General features: G+C 53.5%; 1 protein-coding gene across 1 annotated transcript in view; it reads right to left on the reverse strand.

Annotated features, from left to right (window-relative positions):
• Positions 1-19,852, reverse strand: part of ZNF609 (zinc finger protein 609) — a 72,457-nt gene extending 52,605 nt beyond the window's left edge. Inside the window, exons 1-2 of the mRNA XM_075099736.1 lie at positions 19,698-19,852; positions 4,478-5,342 (exon numbers count right to left, since the gene is read on the reverse strand). Coding sequence (XP_074955837.1) covers positions 4,478-5,224 — 747 coding nt within the window. The 5' untranslated portion in view covers positions 5,225-5,342; positions 19,698-19,852. The remainder of the gene's footprint in view (positions 1-4,477; positions 5,343-19,697) is intronic.
• Between the last annotated feature and the right edge of the window lie 3,153 nt (positions 19,853-23,005).

Below are 23,005 nucleotides of genomic sequence, written 5' to 3' on the forward strand. Positions count from 1 at the left end.
GAAGAGCCAGCAAAAGAAAGTGCCTGCCATCCCAGCAAACAGACCCCGGGGCCAGCTCGGCCACATGAAAGCAGCCAGCAGGGGAGGCGGCAAAAACAGGCTTCCCAAGCCGGGCTGGCACTGCTCCTCCATGCACGGCCATTTTGCTGAGCATGGCTGCTCACCGAGAGCAGCCGTTCCCTCCCAGACATTGGCATCCCCCCAAACCAAACCCCAGCTCAGCTCCAGCCACCCGCAGTGATCCACGGCTTGCCATCCACCAAGTCGGGGACAGACCCAGTTGCTGGGCCACATGATCTGGACGTGGGTACATCAGTACAGGTTCACTTCTGTTGCTGCTGCAAGAAGAGTTAAGCTCCCACTCCCACGAAAGATATCTTTCTGGGGCTCCAGCTGCCTGGGCTGGTGCAAGGAACTGCCCCGGCACCAAACCACAGCCCAAGGCATACCTGTGCTAGGTGCTCAGCCCACCCAAGAGACCCTGGAAGGTCTTAGCAGGGTTATTGTCAACAGTTTTCACCACTATCAGCCCCATCCTTGCCTAAGTTATTGCTTGCATATACCGACACACCGATGACATCAGGTTTGAGGAGGGTATGTAACAAGACAGGAGGCTGGATACAGCCAAGATATGCACCTAGAGAAAGGGCATTTGGAATATTCAGTTCCTGAGGCTTCACCCTGGGAAGCAGCGATGAGAGGAGCCATGGGTTCACAACAGCAAAACAGGTCCCATCGAGCCCATGGGCCATGTCCACAGGCTCCGCCGCTGCGATGTCAGACAGGGAGAAAAGGTGATCTCACCTGTAGACACTGTGCCAGCTCAAGCTCCTGCTGACATGAAAGGGTGTCTGAAAAACCCCAAAGCAAAGCTCTTCTCTAGCCCAGCAAGGACTGGAAGGCTACAAAACCCTAGAGTGAGATATTTAAATAGCACAAAAGCAGGAAGAGGGGCAAATGGTGAGCTGACCGTGCTACCAAAGCACCTCTTCAAGGAAAAATACTCACTACTGAAGTGCTTTTCAATCCAGCCAAGGAGATAAAACAAAACCTCCTGGCTAGAGGCTGACTGCTCAGCATGCATGGGGAGGTCACCTCCATGGGGAGGTCCTATGGGGAGGACACCTATGGGGAGGTCACCTCCCCAGGCTGAAGCTGATGGAGGGAGAGATGGTCTCTCTTCATCCCCAGATGGAGACCAGCCTCCCTGCCCAAAACGGAAGTGGGAGCAGCACAGGGTTAAGCAGAGGACAAGCTGCCGAAGGCCAAAGGTTGGTCTGCGTCACATTGTGGCTGTTCCTGTTTCGGTCTGAGCAAGTTTCTCACTTCTCAGGCAGGGCTTGTCCCCAGGCCTGCAGGAACCTGTCACCTTTGTCCCCCCCATGCATTCCCCAGAGGAGCTGCCATCCCACAGCCAGAATGCACCTCCACTCTTCACTTGTCCTTTGGACTCCACATGCCATTTTTGGGGCATCTCTGCAGCTTTCAAGAGACAGGAAGAGCCCAACACCACCGCTCACCTCCATCTCATCCCCTCTGTCCTCCACCCTGCTGCAGCCATCAGCCTGCTCTCAGGCTCTTCCTCAAGGAACAAAACTGCTTTCCTACCCTTTGCCATGCCAACACCTTCCTTCTCCTCACCCACTGCCTTCCCAACCCAAAGGAAGCCATCTACCAGTCCCTAGGAGGCTGATGAAACACAGCTGATGTTTCCTCCTGAATACAAACACAACATGTTTTCCTACAGATCCAGACCTTAAACCACTTCTCAGAACAGGGCTCAACCCTCCAGGCTGAGCCTCCATCAATCTGGATGTACCTGAATCTGGACAAGTAAAATGGCAGAACCATCCTCAGTGGGTATCTGTACAGAGATGATAGAATCGTTTTGGTTTTCAGGGACCTTCAGAGATCACCTAGTCCAACCTCCCTGCCACAGGCAGGGACATCTTTCACTAGATCAGGTTGCTCAAAGCCCCGTCCCAACCTGACCATGAACACTTCCAGTCACCAGGCATCCACAGTTTCTCTGGATGACCTCTTCCGGTGTCTCATCATAAAACATTTCTTCCTTATATCCAATCCAAACCTACCATCTTTCAGTTTAAAACTGCTACCCCTTGTCCTGTCACTGTCAACCCTGGTAAGAAGTCTCTCGCCATCTTTCTTAGAAGCCCCCTATAAACTAGGTGGGGTCTCACGAGAACAGAGAAGAGGGGGAGCATCACCTCCCTCCACCTGCCAGATATGCTGCTTTGGATGCAGCCCAGGATGTGACTGGCTTTCTGGGCTGCAAGCGCACATTGCCAGCTCACATCCAATCTGTCACCCACCAGTAACCCCACATCCTCCTCCACAGGGCTGCTCTCAACCCATTCCCCTCCAGCCTGTACTGACAGCGGGGATTGCTGTGACCAAGGTGCAGGACCTTGCACTTGGCCTTGTTGAACTTCAGGAGGTTTACATGGGCCTCCTCCTCAAGCCTGTTGACATCCATGATGTTTGGTCTCTGCCTTCATAATCCCCACCTTGCTTTGGCATTCCTACCTGCAGAGGGTTTCTGCAGCTACATCAGTAAAAGAAATAAATCTTTAATAGTAACAACACAGGAAAAGCCATGCAAGGTACGACCAAAAGTCCAGCCAGCTCCCATGCTGGCTTTGACAGCGGCCAGCAGCAGATGGCTATGAAGGAACCTAACAGCCAAGCATGTTGACATATTTCCCAAACTGCTTCCCAAGCTCCAGCCCTCTTTGGGATTTTCCCCAGCCAGAAGAAATTGCCTTGTACACCCCCCCCGCAATGGGTTCCTCTTCCACAAACCCATGCAGGTGCCCCAGAGCATTGGTGAACTTCCCACATCTGCAGCTTTTTGCAGCAGCATTCAAGTCCATCATGCAAGAGAGCATCTGCTTCTCTTCCTGGTTTCACGCACTCTGGTTCTGCTGCCAGAAAGGACAAGAAAACAACATGTTGTCTCCACACCACTCCTTCATTTTACAGCCTTCAGTCGCCTGCCCCAGGAGTCTTCCTCTTGAGTGGAGGAAGCACCAACCTACTTAGCAGCTGTTCTGCCAGAGCCATCCCATGGCCAGCCATCCCTACCACTCTTCTCCCTGTATATGCTCTATCTTTTTGCGAATGAAAAAAATATTCTCCCCAACATCTCCCTGGTCTCAGCAACTCTCCCAAATCCACTGTGTGCTCCATACCCTTCCCTTCCCAGTACCATGATCCCCACACTAAAGCAGAAATCCTCCCAGGGAGCCGCTGGCTATAAACATGGCAATGCACACCTCAACACCCCCCCAGACTCTCTCCTGATACCCCAGCATGTGTTGATGGGAATAGGGCTGAGCCACCCCAAACACACATACTCATGATGCTCACCCCATGCATGGCAAACGTGTGGCTTCATAGGCATGGACTGGCAACACCATGCATGCAGCCAGTGCAGAGAACTGGCTCCTCCAAGCGCAAAGAACTACGTGTACTCAAAGTCTTCCCCCATCTGCCCACAGAAATCCCATTAGCCGCTGCAATTACTAAGAAACAAGCTAACCGAGCTGCCGCTCCAGCGGCCATATCCAAAAACAGCTGTGCAGCCACCCAGAGCCAAATGCCAGCTCAGACAGACAGACTATTCACGCCCCGGTGACCTGGAAGAGCAGCTTTGCCAGCTCAGCATTGCCACTGTATGTCAGCAGAGGAGCAACACGTAAAAAAAAAAAATCACACACAGCCACCCATTGGCCCGAGGCTGATCATCACAAGAGGGACAAAGCCCACGTAGCAACAGCAGACCAAAAAATGCGGCGGTAACTCCTGTCAACCCTGCACCTTGTGCTTGCCCGCACACCCATGCAGATCCCACATGTACTAACACATTAAGGTCCCCTTCCCTGCAAATGATGCAATCAGAAAGAAATTAATTCCTCCGGGAGCTGCAGGGAGCTTTGACACACAAGGTGAAGCCACTGGGAAGCAGAGTATGGGAGCCAACAGACACTGCCCTGTCCTCTTGGGAGCTGGAGCAGGCACAGGACTGGGACATCATCTTCACTGCCAGCCCAGGCTCCTCCCAAGAGTAACAGGAGTTGGAGAGGCTTGAACCTGCTCGGCACAGCCACAGCACCAAAGAAACCAAATCCCCAAGAGTACAGAAGGATGGTACCCTGACATGCAGTGACTCCAAGCAATTTGCTGGTGCACAATCTCCAGAAGCCAGGCACACCTCGACCAGTGCCCTCCCGTTGCTATGTCCAAACCCTGGCACATCACACAGCCAAACCATCTTCACACCACAACCAGGAGGCACCAGCCGCACATCAGTGCTGGCCCCCAACAGTACAAGACACATGGTCCTGCTGTAAGCTCCCGCTCCCTTGTCACCCGCAGCAGCATGTCCCGGCACAGGAGCAACTGCCAGAGCCGAGCAGCAATGCCGCCTCCACCCACACCCCAACACCTTTCTTACCTTCTCCGACTTCACTTTTTTCGGCTGCCGGCACTCATTTTCCCCATCTTCCAGCTCCGACTTAACTCCCAAGGGATTGAGTGCAGCTCCTGTGTCAATAGCTATACTCCCAAGCTGCTCGGCAGCAGCTGGCTCTGTCCCCTGGCCCCCATCATACTGTCCCACCCTGACTGCCAGGGCCAGAGGCTGCAGCATGCTGGGCTCCTTCTCTGCCACAGCCCCAGCACCCTCACTCCTTTCCTTCTTGCTTTTGGATGAGCCGCCCTCCTTCTCCTTCTTGGAGCCGGCCACACTGCGAGACGCCTTGGCTGATTTCTCTGAGCCCTTTGGGGTGACGGCAGGCACCAAGCCACCCGAGTTCGCACCGTCCCCAGAGCGTCCTTGAGCCTCCTTCTTGCCACCAGCTCCCTCACTGGGAGTGAACAAGGAGGTCCCTGGGGTTGGCTTACCACTGTCCTTGCCACTCTTGCTCCTTTTTGACTTGGATTTGCCCTCCTTGCCCTGTGGGCCCGGCACTGGGCTCACAAACTTGATGTTATCCGGTAGGGTTGCCACCGCATTGGGTGCTGGGAGCCCCACCTCTTTGGAGCCCGACATTTCCAATTTCTGCTGATCCTTCTCCAAATCAGCATCCAGGTCAATGATGAGATTCCCTACACCAATGTCCCACTCATCCCCACTGTCGTACGTCTCAACCGGGTTCGCATCAATTCCTTTCCCTCCGGAAGCTCCGCTGCTCAAGGACATCTTAGAGTTAACGGCCCCTCACAGTTCAAGGCTCTTCCCTGCCTCCACGCCCTGGGGGTCACCTACGTCCTCGGGGGGCTTCCAGCTCTCGGGGTCTGCCCAGGTGACGGCATCGCTGCTGGAAGGGAGAGCAAAGAGAAGAGGGTTACACACGAAAAGACCCAGGCAGGCAGATCTACCTTCATCGGCAGCCACATGCACAGGCAGCAGAAGTCCTGGGCAGGATGAAAGCCCCCAGCCTCCCAAATCCCCCATCACACAATGCAAGGCAGCATCCTCCTGCCACCCCCTTAGGGCTGGAGGCTGCTCCTCGGCTGTCCCCACAGTAGCAGCCATCTGGCACCAGTCCCTCGATCAATACCGGCCCTGGCAGGTCATGGCTCTCAGCTCCAACATGACATTACTCACACATTTCCCCGTTCACCATTTCCCTCTGATTATCGAGTGCTGCCCCTGGGAGGGAGGATTGACTCCTCTCCTGCTGATGCCACCTGGGGGGAGGGCTCCACTCCACGCCAGCCTCGCTGTGAGGGACAAGAGCCACTTGCCAGGGAAGTCAAGTACCTTGGTGGTAAATAAATCCTGAGCTTCAGCATGCCCGTGACACTTGGGATGCATCAGAGCGGTCGCTGAAGGCCAAACAGCAGTGGGAAGCACTGGCTTTCCATCCCGCACCTCCAGGCAGTGCAACACGGCACCTGGCTTTAGGAGATTAAACTGCCATCACCTCCAGCACGACGAACCATGTAGCAGGCTCTGAAGGATTGGAAATTGAGGCACAGTTGCATGGGTACCTGGCCTTAACTGGGAAGAGAGGGACCAGCCATACCTGCCCACACCATGGCCAACCCCAGCTAGCCCAAAATTTCTCCTCCCAGCTTCCCAGCCCCTCGCCCTCCCTGCTCTCACATGCATTGTACACTGCCCTGTCCTCGGAGGCAGCAGCAGCAGCAGGAGGAAAACAAAAAAGACACCCACGCAGAAACCGTAAAAGCACCGGAGTTGCTCACTGAGATTAGCTCCTGGCAATTACACTGACAAGACATCATTAACACATGAAACAGCTTCTTCCCAGCAGCCACCCGGCCAGCTACTCAGCCCCAGCTGCCCATTCTCCAGATCTCTTAAGAAATCCTTGGCCACCCATTTGGATGAAGCTCCTCTCCAGCAGCACTGTCCTCCCCTTCCCTGCTGAGCTCCAGGCCTGCCGGCTCCTGGTACTATTTACGAGCAACACTTCAAAAACAGGTGACAAAGAGAAATGAGATGCAGAGGGAAAAACAAAAGAAGAAAAAAATCCCACATGCACAAATTTCTTCAAACCCCAGCAGGCAGGAGCCTGGAAAGCAGCTTCATGGTGCATTTCCAGAGATGCAAACACTGTAAAAATGCCAGGGATTCTTTCATCAGACAGGCTGCCGTAGCCAGACCATTTTCCATCTGCTCCCCACAGCATCCTCAGCTCTGTACAGCTAATAATCCACTCTCTGACAGGTCATTACGGATATTTTTAACCCCAGGAGCCAGAGGCTAGCATGCAAGCTGGAAATGAAAAGCACTGACCTCTCATTTCAGCAGCAGAGAAAGTGCGGAATCAGGAGATCATTTTCTGCACCAGAGTCACTAACGGCTTCCCAAAGCCGCACCGCATGTTTCTCTTGCCTCCTCCTCCTGCCCCAGCACCCACTCCCCAGCCCCGAACTGGGGCATCCAGCCCAACCTCGCCAACCTGCCCCTCTGGAGTTTCTCTCCAAACCACTGATGAGGCTGGTGATCAGCAGCAACCATCTCATCTCTGCACATCACAGACCTCCCTGGCCAGCACATGTTGCCACAGCCAGCTCCCTTTGTGCTGCGGATCCGCAGCGATTCCTTTGTCTGGGTGGGCAAAGCCAGTAACAAGGCGGATGAACCAGATTTTTAGCCAGTAACAGCCCCCTCCCAGCCCAAAGTTGAAGCACAGGGTCCAGCCATAAGCCTGCCAGACAGGGCTCGGCCACACATGAGCTACCAGGAGAGGATGAGGCTCAGTCTCCAACTCCAAGGGCTGCCTACTCAAGGTTGGAGCATACAAAGGGCCACGGCCAGCTCAGATCAGGAGACATGGTCCAGGATTTGGCCTTGCAGTCACAGTTAGGTGATGGACAATCCATAGGGTTGTACTGCAACAGGCAAAGCATCACCCACTCCATGCAACACCTCCATGATGTTGGCTTGGGTGGCTCTCAGCTCGCACCAGGGAGCTCACACAGCTTACCTGCATGTGTACATATATATATGCACACACACATATACACAAATATTATTCATATATATGAAATAAGGACAGCAGATGAGCAGGACTTTGGTCTGAAACTATGCAAACACAAGCAGCGTTCACCAGTTCCTATCACAACAAAAGGAAGAAGGAGACCAGAAGTCTGCTGGGTCCCCAGCGATTAGGGAGCCAGGAACAATCAAAGGGTTAGAAAACAAGAGGAGAAAAACATTCACCCTACAGAGGGAGCATTGAGGGAGCACGAGCAATGTTAATGCAGAGGGAAGGGAATCGCAAACAGGACAGACAAGAACAGGCTGGATTTGCAAGAGCGGAAGAAAGGCGCGTCAAGCCGAGAGCAGGGCAGGGAGCTTGAGACGTGCCGCTGCGGGAAGAGGGACCTGGGCAGGGATCTTTCCAGACCAGGGCTGAAGGCTGGGACCCCAATACATGATCTGGGGAGCAACTCCTGCAAGCCATCCACTGCACGTGGCTCTAAAAGCATTTCCTGCAGTTCAAACACCCCCTCACCAAAATTCCCATCCAGTTTCCCCACTTCTCTTCTCCAAAGAGCCAACCTCGCAGGCTCAACCTCTGCAGCCAGAGGAGTGTTTCAGGTCCCTCTCCCAGGCAAGATCCCCGATCTGCTATGCCATCACTGTTTGGGGCAGATGGGAACCCCTGGCTACCGCAGCCTGTGGTACAGAGAAGGGGTCCCTCTCCCACTGCCTGGTTTGCCCAAGCTGGAGAAGCACTGGGTGCTATCCAGACCCTCCCTGCTCTCCTGCTGGGGGGGGAGTGGGGGTGGGGTGTGTTTGGATAACAAATCACAGCGTCTCAGAAAACAGACTGAGGAGATTGATTCAGCTATAAACGTGTCCTTCCCCTTACCTCCTGCCATCGCGGGGGATTGATCCCTGTGCAACATGAAAAGCATGTGCTCACTTGTTGGCCTGGAGACCTGCCAACAAAGCATTTTAAGAGCAGTCCTGGAGCGCAGATCCTACAAGGAGACAGCTTTCTGCTTGGGAATGCTGTGCACACACAGCACCAGACATGAATAATTCAGCTCCATTAGGTGCCGAGACCTCTACAATCCGCATCCACGGGCTGGGATGGAGCCAACCAAGAGACAAACCTGAAAGTTCACTTTCAGAGCTGCAAACACACCTAGAGAAAGCTATTCAAACAGAATTGCTTGTCTTCAAAAAGGGAGCAAGGAAACCGCATGCGCCCCTGGCTCTTTGTGCTGAACATGTGCAGGATGCTCGGCAGCAAACCCACTGAGACCGTGCCACTCCAGCTTTCTCTACCAGTTACTGGAGGCCAAGAAACCAAGGTGGGGAAGGATTGAACACCCAAGGGCGGCGAGATGCAGGAGAAAGCTCTTCTCCTGGCAACAACCAGCCCACACATAGGGGGACTGTCTCATACCCATGTGCTCCAGCCTGCAGCGCTCCAAGATCAGCCTCTGGTGGCTTCCAGACATGACCGACTGCAATTTTCACCCTGATTAACTTTCAGGAATGCCCGCAAGAAGGAGTGGCAAAGACAAGGTGCGGGGGGGGGGGGGGGGGGGGCGGAATCTCCAGGACACGGCATTTCCTCCAGCAGGGCACAAGGCAGGGAGGGAGCAGAGGGTTCCAGCGAGATGGTTGCCCTGGCTGGGAATGACCCTAGATAGCAAACAGACCCCCCTGCTCCCTCCCAGGCAGAGGCAAAGACAGCACTGGCAGCCAGGGGAGAGCATCCATGGAAGAGATGCTGGCCCCCACCACTTGCCAAGAACCCGGCCCCATTCCACCAAGGCAGCCGCATGAGGGGCTGCAATGCCGAAGCCCTTCCTCCCACCACTGGCGGCCAGCCGGCAGTTCTCCCCATACGCTGCCTCTACACAAGATCCCTTTTTGTTTCCTTTTACGACTAAAGAAACTCGGGGGGGGGGGGGGGGGGGGGTGTTGGGGGGGGAGGGTGGAACATGCCTGCCTTTCCTGAGCTGCCGCACTCGCTCCCTGCTCAGCTCCTACCACCACGTTTGTAATCCCCCAGCTGGGCTTGTTTGGGTTGGATTTTTGTTAAGTAACTCCCATGTCTTTTCTGCGGATTTCTTTTTAAGATGTTCCCCTCTCTCCCCGCCCCCTCTCTCTAGAGATGGGGGAGGAAAAAAAAAAAAAAGAGAAAAAAAGAGAAATGTTGAACATGAGCCAGCTGGCACGCACAAGAGGAGACGGAGAAATCTGCACAAAGGAGCTTCCTCACTCACTTGCTGCTTTCAGCTCAAGAAATCACGCAGGGGAGGAGGGTTTGCTCTCCCCCATACATCAGTCAAGCCATAGCAGACAAAGGAGATTTACCATGACACCCTCCAGAACTGCCACCCAACAGGGGCAGGATCCCACAATCGCTTTCGCCCAGCGGGAGTCCGAGCTGTTGCAAAACACTCTAAAGCACAGGGCTTCAAAACAAGCTGTTCAATGTGGAATTAAGCTAGATTTTGAACGGAGGAGCTGTGCTTCTACCTCCTCACTCACACAAGGCGCTGAGAGAACTTCGGTGGCTCTCGGGGCCATGCGGGACAGTGCCAGCAAGCTGCCAGGAGGGAGAAGGCTGAATCCAATTTGAATAAAATGGAGCCACCCTTCTTTTTTTAATATGGAGGTGCACCCCACCAAGACTACATCTTCCAGCATGCACTGCAACCAGAGCACCCGGAGAGATGTTGAGAAACTTATGCCAGGACTCCAAGTTTCCGTAGGCTGAGCCTTGACACTGGAGATGAACCTGACACAGGACAGCGCTCAAGTCATGAGTCATTTGTTGGCATTCTTGAGAAAAGCCTGAAATATTTGAGTCCATGCATTACAAAAGCAGGGCAGACGAGGTCACTGGAAGAGGCTGGAGATGGAGGAAAATGGGAGAGGTTAGCAAAGACCTCTTCAGTCTAAGGGTGGCCAGGCAATCGCTCTACCTGGAGCAAATCTCAGGAGATTTATCAGTTACAACATGCACCTGCTACCAAATACACACTCAAGTGTCAACATCACATTCATCATCAGCCCAAAGATGCAGCTCAGATGAAAATTCAACCTCACATCCACCCCCATCCGCTCACAAACTTAACACACAACCTTTACAGCAACATTCAGCAGGACTATAGCACACAAGTAATTCCAGCAAAACTGTAGATACAAGATAAAGACATGGGGTGCCAGATCTCCACCTGGCTGTGCTTGAAGAAAACACTTCACCAGATTAGCTAAAATTCAGCGTTTGCTTCTTATTGACACCTCTTTAATCTCGATGCCAAACAGGCATTGAGGAGAAACCTCGATCTAGGGCTGAAAAACCCAACATTCTTGAACATGGCTCGATAGCAAATCCACCCTCGGCAGACCCCCTCATTTCCCTCAACTCCCAACAAGCCAAACACAACCAGCAGCGACATCACCAATATGTGAGGTACACAATAAGGGGGAAAAACAAAAAAAGGAAACGTTTCAGGCCTTCCTTCACCTTTGCGAAATGGAGAAAACTGGAACAAGTTCCTCTCTAATCCTCCCTTCACTCTTGGAAGTGTCATCACCAAAGTCCCCATTTTTCATTTGTTTGTGCTTCAAGAGCCAGCAGATCTTCAGATTTACAGTTATTTAATTTTTATGTCTCTTAATCCTGGCGTTTCTTTCAACCTACCTACCTCTGTACTGAATAAAATGCAACTCAGATTTCCTCCACCAACACACAGTGAAGTCCAGAGCATCATATTTCAAGAAAACTAACGGTGTGAGAAACATCACTCAAGGCCCTCAGCTCAAGCAGAAGGCACATCCATATCTACAGATCCACACAAAGGCACCAAATGTCACTTCATTTTGTTCCTATGGAGGACAACAGGCAAACATCATCTTCTCTGTACTCCCACTTGCCCTCTGCTGAATCATACTGCTGGAGTCACTTCTCCAGTAGGAAGCCAAGCAAGCACCATCTTTACACAGAAGCCAGAACATATGTGTCAACACGACTCAAGTCATAGAACTGTAGAGCAGTCCAGGTTGGAAGGGAACTCAGAAGGTTACCTGGGCCAACCTTTCACGGGAAAGGGAGCACAGATAACATCATTTACTACTCTGTCCATTCACATCTTGAAAACCTCCAGCGATGTGAATTCTACCACATCCCTGAGTAGGTTGTTCCAGTGAATAATTGTTCTCACTGTAAAAAACTTCTTTCTTATGTTGAGATTAAACCTTTCCCGGTGCAAATTGTATCCATTGCCCCTTGACTTCTCCATGTGGCTCCTTGTGAAGAGAGGCTCCGTCCTTCATAGCCGCCCTTTAAGTCCAGTGGCTTGCCTGCATGCATGGCCCTCCCTTGGAGAGCTGACAGATGTCCTGCTGGGCAGGAGCTAGGTTTGCAGGGAGGGTCACAGTGATGGGATAATGCAGCAGCATGGACTAGAGGAGCATCAAGCACAACTAGGGCAGACAAGAACCATAACAGCACTTTGTTATGACTCTCATGGCACTGTCCTGTGTGAGGCACATCCCCTTCCCAAGCCTCTGGTGCAGAGATGTGCAGGTAGCAGCAAGGTTCAGGCTTGGATCTTCCTCTGAATGCTGGCTGGCCATAGCCTGCTTGCCCAAAAATGCCAGGCTAGGCTTCTTCCAGCAAGCAGGACCTCACAGAATTCAAAACCTCTGACAGTTGAAAATGGCCAAGAGCTTTCTCAGCAACCCCATCACTCAGATCCACATCCATAAACATAAACTGGTGCCCAGCACTCTTAACATTCAGTTGTACTGGTAAAGAGGAATTGAAAAACCCAGATGCATGGGAGAAGCATTCAGTGGGTAAAACAACAGAGCCACCTTCCTTCCTGCAAGTTCAGCTCTCACATCTATCCTGAATTAAGGGTGCTGAACAGGGATTTACCCCTCAGTGTTGTGTCTGCATCCTGGAAGACATCGCTGCATAATCGCTGTGCCCAGACCTGCACACAATGGTTTAACAATAAATAGAATTACAGCCCCACCTTCACCCAAAGCCAGTATCCCCTGCTCGCCCCACAATCCCTACATGCCACCCTGTGTGACTGCAGATGTCATGGCATTACTGGCACGCAGCACCCAGTGGGTGCCTGGCAGGCACGGTCAGTGCTGTAAGAGCAGAAAGGCATCAACACAGGGTTTGGCTGTTGAAGGCTGACACATGGACCATTGGCAGCTACATAGTGGCAAAAGCAAAAAGCAACCCCATGAGCAATAACTGGCCAGAATTAACTCAGAAGCACTTCAGCTGAGTCTAAGCTTGTGAGTCTAGCGCACAAGCCGGTGTGCTATGGCTCAGTGGAGGCGCTGCCAGCAGCACCAGACATGGCCCCAGTGCTCTCCCACCACCACAAAGCCCATTCTGATTGAACCCAGACAGCCATGCCGCTGCTGCCTTATTCAAAAAATAACATTAAACACTCAAAACAGGACATCTGAGGAAGCCTGTCTGGCACCAAGCTCTGAGTCGCAATGCCTCCCAGAGGGACAAACCTGGGGGTTGATTGCCCCTCAAGCAGAGAGCTGGTGTGCACCAGGAAAGTAGACCAGCCGTGTGAATTTAAAACCTGTCTGGTTACTGCCTTGCTAACCTCAACGAAGAAGCAAACTGATTTACAAGAGGCTTAAAGATATCTGAATCAGTGGCCTGTCCTCATACACAACCTAGAAGACGGTAGAGAGCATGAAAAAATAACCAGAAAGGCTTTCAAATTTCAGATAAAGCTCCATGCAGGCTAAAAGACTGCCAGCAGCCCAAGAAAGTCAGCAGCAAGAGGAAACAGCAAGATGGATGTGACCAGGAAAGATCCCCAAAGCATCAGTCATGGAGATGAGAAGAAAAAAGAGCTGACAAAGACCAAAGACAACCAATGGGCATAAATAACTGCTGGAGTAAGCACCAGAAAAAAGGAACTCACCCTTTTCCCCCTGCTCACCCAGCACCATCAGCAGGGTTGCAGAAAGGCACACAGAGTTTTGGCAGTAGCCCGAGCGCCTCTGCACCAGCCATTTGTACCCTTCCCTATGGGCTTTGGAGGCAGCAAGGCCCCTCGCCTCGCTCCCAGCCACCCTGGTACCCCTGCTGTCCCCTAACCCCATGGCAGTCCTAAGCTGGGACACCACCAAGTGTTTCCAATGAGGATCACCCTCCACAGAAGTACAGCAGGCAAAGGAAACCACTGGCTGCATTGGCAGAGCAGGGAGGGCTCCATGCCGAAAGTCAACACCTCATTTCTGTCTTCTCCATCCAAAGGAAGACTGCCAGAGCAATCTCAGCTGAATGATGCTGTTGAGTAGCGGCTCCCAGCCACAGCCCCACCTCGACAGGAGAAGGGTACGCAGCAGCATGATTTGGAGAGGACAGGCAGACACTCGCTTGCTCGCTCCCAGAGAAGGGAGAGCCTCAGGGCTTTATTTTTTCTTTTAGAAGAGCGCACAGGCAGCCTTGGCTGTTTTGCAGGCTTCAGAAGAGGACGAACTTCTCTCCTCTGCTCCTAACCACTTCACTTATTAATGCCTTTAATTCCCTTCATTCAATAACCAATTAGGGCACCTTGGCTACACAAGCTAAGGCTTCATTTGCAGCAGAGGACCATACGTGTGGCTGTAATCTCTCTTGCTGTCAAGTCACCAGCCTGGGAACGCTTTAGGAAAAAACATCCATACTGCAAAGTAAAGAAGGAATGCAGGCGTACACAGACAGAGACAAATGTGAGCACAGTGAGTACCATACAAAGAACTCCCTTCCTTGGGAGGGTTAATAAATAGGTGTATTTAACAGATTAATAAAGCACATCTTGCAAAGCTATGGTATAGATCAGAAAGTTGCTAATTCATGCTAATGACCCATTGCAAATTGCTGAATTTTGTGAATTAGCCAGCATGTAAAGGACTAAAATAAAAAGCAGCAAGAACTGTGCATCAAATTGTACTTGGCTTACTCTGGTAATCATAGTGCACTTTTAAATACTTGTGGTGATAGGTACAGAGGGAAGGTACGGATTAGATGCGAACCCCAAAAAAAATAAACAGGAGCTCTTCAGGACAAAAAACTTCATCATGGCATCAGCTACTAAGTCTTTGGGGAAGGAGCAGTAATTCTCATGGAGATTAGCAAGACTCTACCTCTTCAACTGAATTCATGGCAGTTAATGTTAGGGAAGTCATTACACACCTCATTTTCACTCCTTTAAAATCTGCAAAGCAGACTCCTTCAGAGCCACCATTTCTCCCATTGGAGAAGCACTGGGATAACTCCGAGCCAAATCTTTGGACTCGGCTCAAGCCAGAAACGGTCTATTAATCAAAACCACAAAGAGGTTCAGCAAATTTATTAAAATCATTCTCAAACTGCTTTGTTTTGTTATCAATAAATCAGCGTAGCCACTCAAAGAAACGAGATGTTGCGTGTGATATAGCACGGTACAAAGATGTCATCCTTCCAGCCCTCAGAGGAGTGGCCGAGGGGGCCCAGGAACAGCTCGGAAAATCCGATGCCGCAAAACCTTTCTGTGTACACAACATGGCTGGGGAAGGAGCCGCATAACAGGACACTATTATCTTCCCTTTTCATTTATTTTCTTACTCCATAAACAAGGAAAGGAGTTATGGAAGTTGAGCATTTGATGTTTAAATACAAAATATCAAGATTCTCCTGAAATTATCTTTGTGCATCCACAAAAATGCACTCGCATCCTTTTATACTCCCTCTCTACACAACTCCCACCACACAATACCTGAGTTGACACTTAAGCAGCTACATCAGTAACTTTTGTGCACATGAAGGACACTGAGCTGCAAAAGCAAAACAACTTCTTGGTTTCATCTTGAAAACTGGCTTTTCACCAAAACCCAGAAGTGAAATAGGTATTTCCTTTGAAGAAACAATATAAATTCAAAGAAAAGAAATTGCATAAGTAACTGCAGCCACAGAGCAAGCTCCCCAGACAGGCAGCCATCACCTATTTTCTTTACCATGGGACCATCAGCGCAAAACCTCACTCTTTCCTCTGAAATTGCATCACACCAAGGCACTGATCCTCATCAGCAGGAAAGTGCATTTTCAATGCAACTGCACAGCAAAAGAAGCCACGTCCTGGTGGGACCTTTTTTTCTTCCCTTCTCCAAAAACAACAGCATCCCTTCCCCACCTGAACCAACCTGGCACGGGGATGCGGAACAGACCAGCTGCTGCCAGGGTTGCCAAAGCTCCAGTTCAGTAGCTACACGTGGCCACCAGTGAGCCCCGAGCAAGCTCACCTACCTCCCTTTGATCTTATGAAAGACCCTTCACGCCCAGATGAGCTCCTCAACATACCCCTACATCCCCAAAACCCTGTGGAAGTCAGGTACCCCCACGCAACAGCATTGTCCTCCCTCCAGCCACTACCACCGCAGCACAAGCATCCAAACTATGACTTTCCCAAATAAGTGGGCAAGCTCCATGGGGAAGGGACCAGCTCTCCTCACACACGGAGAGTCCAGGCACGCTTGACCCATGGTTCATGAAGCATCAGAAGAGGTGTTGCAGGAGAACTGCGGACAGCCCATGCCATCTCCAAGTGCTTCAGGGACTTTGCTGCTTCTCGTAAAAATCTCTCCACAAACACCATCAGCCACAAGGAAATATGGGTCAAGTTTGGGAATGGACCCACAGCTCTCACGGCCCTGAGGCTGGGCAAACATCAGCCTATATTCTGCAGCAAGTCTGCAAAGATAAACACAGACCTCACCTTGAACTCATTGGGAAAGCACCCCATCTCCTGCAGACTACGCAAAGCTGATCTGCTTGCCGTGTTCGCTGTGTACAAGCAACCAAGCACAGTTAAACTGTCACCAGCCCCAGCAAGGTCACCTGCGGCCTCACCTCCTTTCAGTACAAAGCTGGCACGTGACATGCTCCCCACAAGCATCTGTCCTCTCACTGCCTGTCCCCAGCGGGTCCCTGCCTCCAGCTGGAGAAGCCCGCCAGAAGCAACAGCGTCAACACTCAAAGGGCATAGCTGCGCACACAGGCTGTCACACATCCCCAGAACAACATACCTGGGACCATAAATACCATCTTATTTACATAATGCTCTGGATAAAGGGGACAAAGAGGCTTACTGCATTACATCTGGGACTAGTGTTGCATCAGCGCCCAGAGGCCCTAATCCAAATCAGAGCCCTGCCGCATGGGGCACAGTGGGACAGCAGCGAGGTGCATCCCCACTCCCAGCCCGTCCAAGGTCAAGAGCGACACAGCACAGCCCAGCTCTTCTCCTTCCCTCCATGAGCAAGCAGAGGAAGATCCCTTTTTTAGGCAGCATACTCCCAGGAAATACCAAGTAAATCACAGTGTTGGGCATGACATGCAACTCTGGTCCCTGACTGCCTTTCTATTGTGGCTGAGCCCTGGGATACCAGCCATGGGTCTCCAACCTCTGCCATGGCAGACATGACTCACAGACATCGACTTTGGTTTGGTAGGGATGCCTACGTGGAAGCGCTAGAAAGACAAGGCAGCTTCTGGTTTTCTTTAATTTATGCAATTAAAATTAAACAGATACTGTAAATATAATCTGGAAGCAAATTTCAATTCAACACGGTCCCACTCTCAAAGAGAATAAATGAGATGGAGCGAACTCTAGCCCTTCCTTCTTGTTCATACATAATAAAGACACAGAAGCTGTTAGGTAGCTCCAACACAACCGCCTTTTGACTTTGCGAACCCTTTCTTGCCGAAAAAGGCACGCTTTCAGCTAGCCTTACAATTTAAAGGGAAAAAGCTTTAGAGGCAACAGAAGCAGATGCCATGCCCATCGACATTCGACAAGTCAGGCACAGCGAGCACGAGGGGACTTTGCAACCTTGCAGCTGCAGCGAGGGAGAGACATTATCTGCAGTTGCCATCTCAGCCCGCAGCACAGGGCTACAGACGGACAAACGTCCCTTGTTCGCAGCAGCTTCTCCCACCCTCAGAAAAACCCAACACTTTGTGCAACAGGGTAGCACATGTATGTATTAAGAGACACCTATACGCGTCTATGGGCACGCACCAGCCCCTCTTGCTAACGAGCAGCCTAATAGCAACTCACAAAACAGACCCTCTGCTGGAAACCTAAAAAAAAAAATAAAAAAGGCCTCCCGGACATACTCAATTACATATCATCAGAACTTGCTTGATAATCAATTTCCTCTGGTGGCTCTAACTGGCTTGCAGCCCCTGTCCTGAACGCGAGGCCAGTTTAGGTGAAACATTAAATCCCTGTCCTTTTGCGCCACCGAGACGGCCACGCACCTGGTGCTGCGCATGACTCCCTTCTCCAGTGAGCTCTACCCTGCAGGGACACAGGGAGAGGAGAAAACACTGCTGGATGAATGAGGGCATAAAAGGGCAAAGATTTTTGTTTTGAGAGCGAAATGGCTTCAAAATAATAAATTATAAATTATTTCTGGTCAAGAGCTAATCAATAAATAAGCTGACTGGATTTTTTGAGTGCTCTGTGTGTGCGGCCGCATACTGCCAACAAAGAGCTAGAAATGTGCAGCATAATCCAATGCCAGAGTCATCGCACAAAGCGTGGAAATAGGTTTTCCTGAGGATGTCCAGGCAAGGAAGGCTGCAAGCACCCGCACCGTCCCTGTGCGCGCCTGAGCCCGAAAGCCAGCCCCAATGCCTGCATCCTTAATTCTTCTGGAGAAGGGAGGGAAAAAAAAAAAAAAAAAAAAAGGCATGCGAGCTCTTTGGTGTGTGCCATGAAAAACATGTGTGTCTGACACCTCCTGCAATGGAAAGGGCCTTCCCAGAAGGGGGGGGGGGAAGAAGGAAAGAAAGGGAAAAAAAAATTAGAGGGCTGCTGGGAGATGGAGGGGAGCCAAGCCTCACAGACCAGACCTGAACCTGTGACCTTCCCTGTGCACACAACAGACGACAGGAGAGCTTCATGGCAGAAGCAGCCGTCCTCAGCCCCCCGTTTCACCCACAGAAACCCACAGCCTTTACAGGACACCTCACCGCCAGCACAGCCACGTTGTCACTTGCGGTGTCACCCACCCACATCCCTGTCCCAGGATCGGCCCCACCGCACTGGCCCTCAAAATGGCAACGTGAGGGGCTCGAAGGACAGCCGCTCGTCCTGCGGTACCGGGTCACCTGCAGTACCGGGTCACCATCACCCAGGGGCCCCACAGGCCCTCTCTGAAGTGCAGCTGAGGGGGGCTGGCACCCAGCCCCCCGCCAGAGGAGCTCCATTCTCACTGTTTGCCCCTCTCCGAGTGCACACAGTCAACTCGTGCTTGCTAAATGCCTTTGGGAAAATTTATTCTTACGTGATTTGGGCCCAAAACCCCCCGCGAAGGGCTGTACCCCCAACTCCCCCCAGCACCCCAAAAGGTCTAGGGTGCAGTGTCCGAGAGGAACCAGCCCTCCCGGGGCATCTCCACTCCCCCGCACCCGCTCTGTGCGGGGATGAGAGGTTTGAGGGACACACACAACCCGCTCCCCCACAGGGACGCAGCCACCCCCTCGGGAACTGCACCCCCGTGTCCAGTTACCACTCCAGATCCACGGCCCGGACATATCGTGCGCGTGTGTGTGTCCCAGCCCTGACCCTCAGCCCAAAACATGCCCTGCGGTGACCCCACATAGGGAGGATTCCCCCCCACACACCCCGCAGCTGTGGGGGCTCCGTGACACCACCCCATGCACCCTGGCGATGGGACGCGCTGGGGGCCGAGCCCCTAAACCCCCTCCCGGGGGAATCCGTACCCCACATATACGGTGAGCCCCCCCATCATAGTGGGGAGGATGGACCCCAGCCCCAGCCGCCCTGTGGGTGCCTCCGGGTCCTACGGCCGCGGAGAAGGTGACCCCGCCGTCGCAGGGGGGACGCGGTACCCGACAACCACGGGGGGGTGTGGGCCGGGGGGCACACACCCCGCGGCCCGATAGTCCCGGGGCGAACCAGGGCCACGGTGGCGGCGCCCCGCCACGGGAGGGGGCTCAACCGGCGGAGGGGGCCCGAGAGGGTCCCGGCACAAACGGCCGCGGGGGAAGGCCCCAACGGCCCCCGAGTGGTAACCGGTGCCACAACAGCCGCTGGGGACCCGGGCCCAACGGTCACAGCGGGCGGGGGGGGTGGGGGGCGGGGTGGCCGGAGCGCCGCGGGGCCAGGCCGGGCCCCCCACTCACCCGGCTCCGCTCCCGTCCCCGGTGGCCCTAAGTCTCCTCCATGGAGCCCGCTTGGCCGCTCCTCTGCTCCGCCGGCAGCTAGGGGCCGGCCGCCGGGGCCGCCATGCCGCCCGCGCCTGTGGGCCGCGCCGCGCCGCGCAGGCCGCGCCGGTGTCCGCCTGGCGGGGCGGGGCGGGGCAGGGCGGGGCGGGGCCGGCCGGGAGCTCGGGGCCGCTCGACACCGCTCGGCTACGCTCGTCACCTCTCGGCTATGCTCGGCTCGGCTCGGCCCTGCTCGGCTCGGCTCGGCCCTGCTCGGCTCGGCTCGGCCCTGCTCGGCACCGTTCGGCCCCCGCTCGGCTCGGCTCGGACGCCGCAGTCCGGAGCCGGAACTCGCCCGGCAGCTGGAGCGGAGTGGCGCGGAAGCCAGACAAAACCCGGAAGGTGGATCCAGGAGCGGGAAGGACCGGGAGCGCCTTCCCCAGCGGGGAGGAAAAGCGGGCGCGGCGCGGCCGGAAAACGTGGAGACCCGATCGCGACCGGGAACCGGGCCGCAGGAGCGGCGGCCAGAGCCCGGAGCGGAACGTTTTCTCCCTGCGGAGCCGGAGCCGCCGCGGTGTCACCTCGGAAAGGTGGGGGAGGCAAAATTTTGGGGGTGTTTTACACGCTGCGGGGTGTCGTGTGGGCCCCGCCCTGCCGGCCCGCCCCCCCAAGGCTGTGCTTTCGGGGGCGCCGGCAGCAGCACCGCCGCCGATTCGCCTCACTGAGCCGGCAGAGAAGCGCTCAGACAGACCAGTGGGAGCGGACAGGAGGGGATGGGCCCCGGGGTGCGCCCTGGAGTACCCACGCAACCCCCAGAACCCACGGCATCAATGCCTAGGCGGTCATTTTTCATCCCCGGTGGGTCTCTGGTGCTGGACGGAGGGAGCATCTTCCTGCTTCCCAAAAGCATCAGGATCCCCAGCCCTCTGCACCCCCCAAACACTCCACTCCCCAAACCCAAAGCCCCAGTGCCAGCCCCACACTGGCCAGTGAGGAGATGTGGGCTCACCACAGCCAGGGGTGTCCCAGCCCTGGCCCCAGGACACCCCAAAATCAGCCCAGCACAGGAGCAACCTGCCCCGAGCAAGGTCAACCGGCATGGCAATTGTGAAAATGGAAGACATGACATATGATCTAAGGCGGCAACCCGGCAGTGCCAAGCTTGGAGCCAGCACAGGTGATGAACAGGGAATGCCACCTCCTTCTACCCACCAGGGCTCCAGCATGAGACATCCCAGCCCAGAGAGGTGCCACCATCCCTGGGGTCAGTGGGTCTCCTCCTCTGGCATGGTTTCAGGATGATGCCGAGGGAGACACCTATTTCTTCTGATTTTTTTGCCCCCAAAAGAGGACAATGCAAGACCCAAAGCCCTGGTGAAGGAGGTGGGATGCCACAAAGGGCTGGGTTTGGGCACCATCACCCTGTTTCTCTGGCTTTTGGGGCTGGAGCAGGTGGGAGAGGAGCACAGCAGTACGAAAAGAGGGATGAGAAGAGCATTGGTTTAGCCTGAGGGAGAGGAAGAGGAGAAATTATTCTTCATCACAATGAGGATAAACTGTCCTCACATGGCACAAACCCAACCCTGGTGGGCCCCAAGACAACCTATGTTAACAAATTCACATCAGTTTTTACCTAAATTTTTTAAAGGATTGGGAATTTTTAAAGGATTGGAAGGATGGGATGTCATCCAGAGAAACCTAGACAAGCTGGAGAGGTGGGCCTGTGAGAACCTCATGATGTTCAACAAGGCCAAGTGCAAGGTTCTGCACCTGGGTCAGGGCAACCCCTGATATCAATACAGGCTAGGGGATGAAGAGATTGACAACAGCCCTGAGGAGAAGGATCTCAGGGTACTGGTGGCTGAAAAGCTGGACATGAGCCAACAATGTGCACTTGCAGCCCAGAAGGCCAACTGTATCCTGGGCTGCATCAAAAGCAGCGTGACCAACAGGTCGAGGGAGGTGATCCTGCCCCTCTGCTCTGCTCTGGTGAGACCCCAGCTGGATGTGCTGCATCCAGCTCTGGAGCCCTCAGCACAAGGATGACATGGACCTGTTGGACTGGGTCGAGAGGACGGCCACAAAAATGATCTGAGTGGTGGAACACCTCTCCTATGAGGACAGGCTGAGAGAGTTGGGATTGTTCAGTCTGGAGAAGGCAGTGGGGAGACTTCATTGTGGCCTTCCAGTACTTAAAGGGGGACTGTAGGAAGGATGGGGGCAACCTCATTAGCAAGGCCTGTTGTGACAGGACAAGGGGCAATGGTTTTAAACTAAAGGACAGTAAATTTAGACTGGATGTAAGGAAGAAATTTTTTACAAAGAGGGTGGTGAAGCGCTGGAACAGGTTACCCAGAGAGGTTGTGGAGGCCCCATCCCTAGAGACATTCAAGGTCAGGTTGGACAGGGCTCTGAGCAACCTGATCTAGTTGAAGATGTCCCTGCCCATGGCAGGTGGTTTGGACTAGGTGACTGTCGTGGTTTAGCAGCAGCTCAGCCCCACACAGTCACTCGCTCACTCCCCACCGGTAGATGGGGGAGAGAATCAGAAGGGTAACGCTCGTGGGTTGGGATAAGAACAGTTTAATAATGAAAATTAAAAGAAACAACAGTAGAAATGCAATGTAAAGGAGAACAACGAGAGGCGCAAAGCCCCGGGGGAGGGGGGAAAGGGAGGGGAGAGGGGGAACGAACCGCCGGAACAAACCGCACGCGCCGCAGCCGCTCGCCGCCCGCCGACCCGACGCCGCGCCGCCTGCGTGCTGCCACTGCCCCCCCTCAATATACTGGTCATGGTGTCACATGGTATGGAATGAACCTGCCATTGGCCAGTCGGGGTCAGCCGCCCCCACCATGGCCCTGCCCCTCCCAGCCCCCCCTGCCACGCCACGCGGCAGAGCGCGGGAAGCTGGAAAGGTAGCTGACCCCCACAGTGAGGAGAATTAACCCCTTCTCAGCCAAAACCAGCACATTCTCCACCCCTTATTCCATACCACTTACACCATGCCCAGGTCCCATATGATGCAATACAACCGTACCAACCACCACCCCTCCCCTTCCCATCCTTTAACATAATACACAGACATCATTCCCTTAGTTCATGGACCTTCCCTGTAAAATGTCCATTAAAATGTCCATTGAGTTCACCCAGTCCATGACTCTGGGCTCCATCTGTTGTATCAGTCTTTCCGGGTGGGAGAGATGGTGTGTGGCGTTGGGTTGCTGCATACCGAGTCAGTCATCGTTCCATCACTGCTGCACGGCTTGTTTCATAGTTGATCTTCCAT

The sequence above is a fragment of the Phalacrocorax aristotelis genome, chromosome 7 (genome assembly GCF_949628215.1).
Source record: "Phalacrocorax aristotelis chromosome 7, bGulAri2.1, whole genome shotgun sequence".
NCBI lineage: Eukaryota > Metazoa > Chordata > Aves > Suliformes > Phalacrocoracidae > Phalacrocorax > Phalacrocorax aristotelis.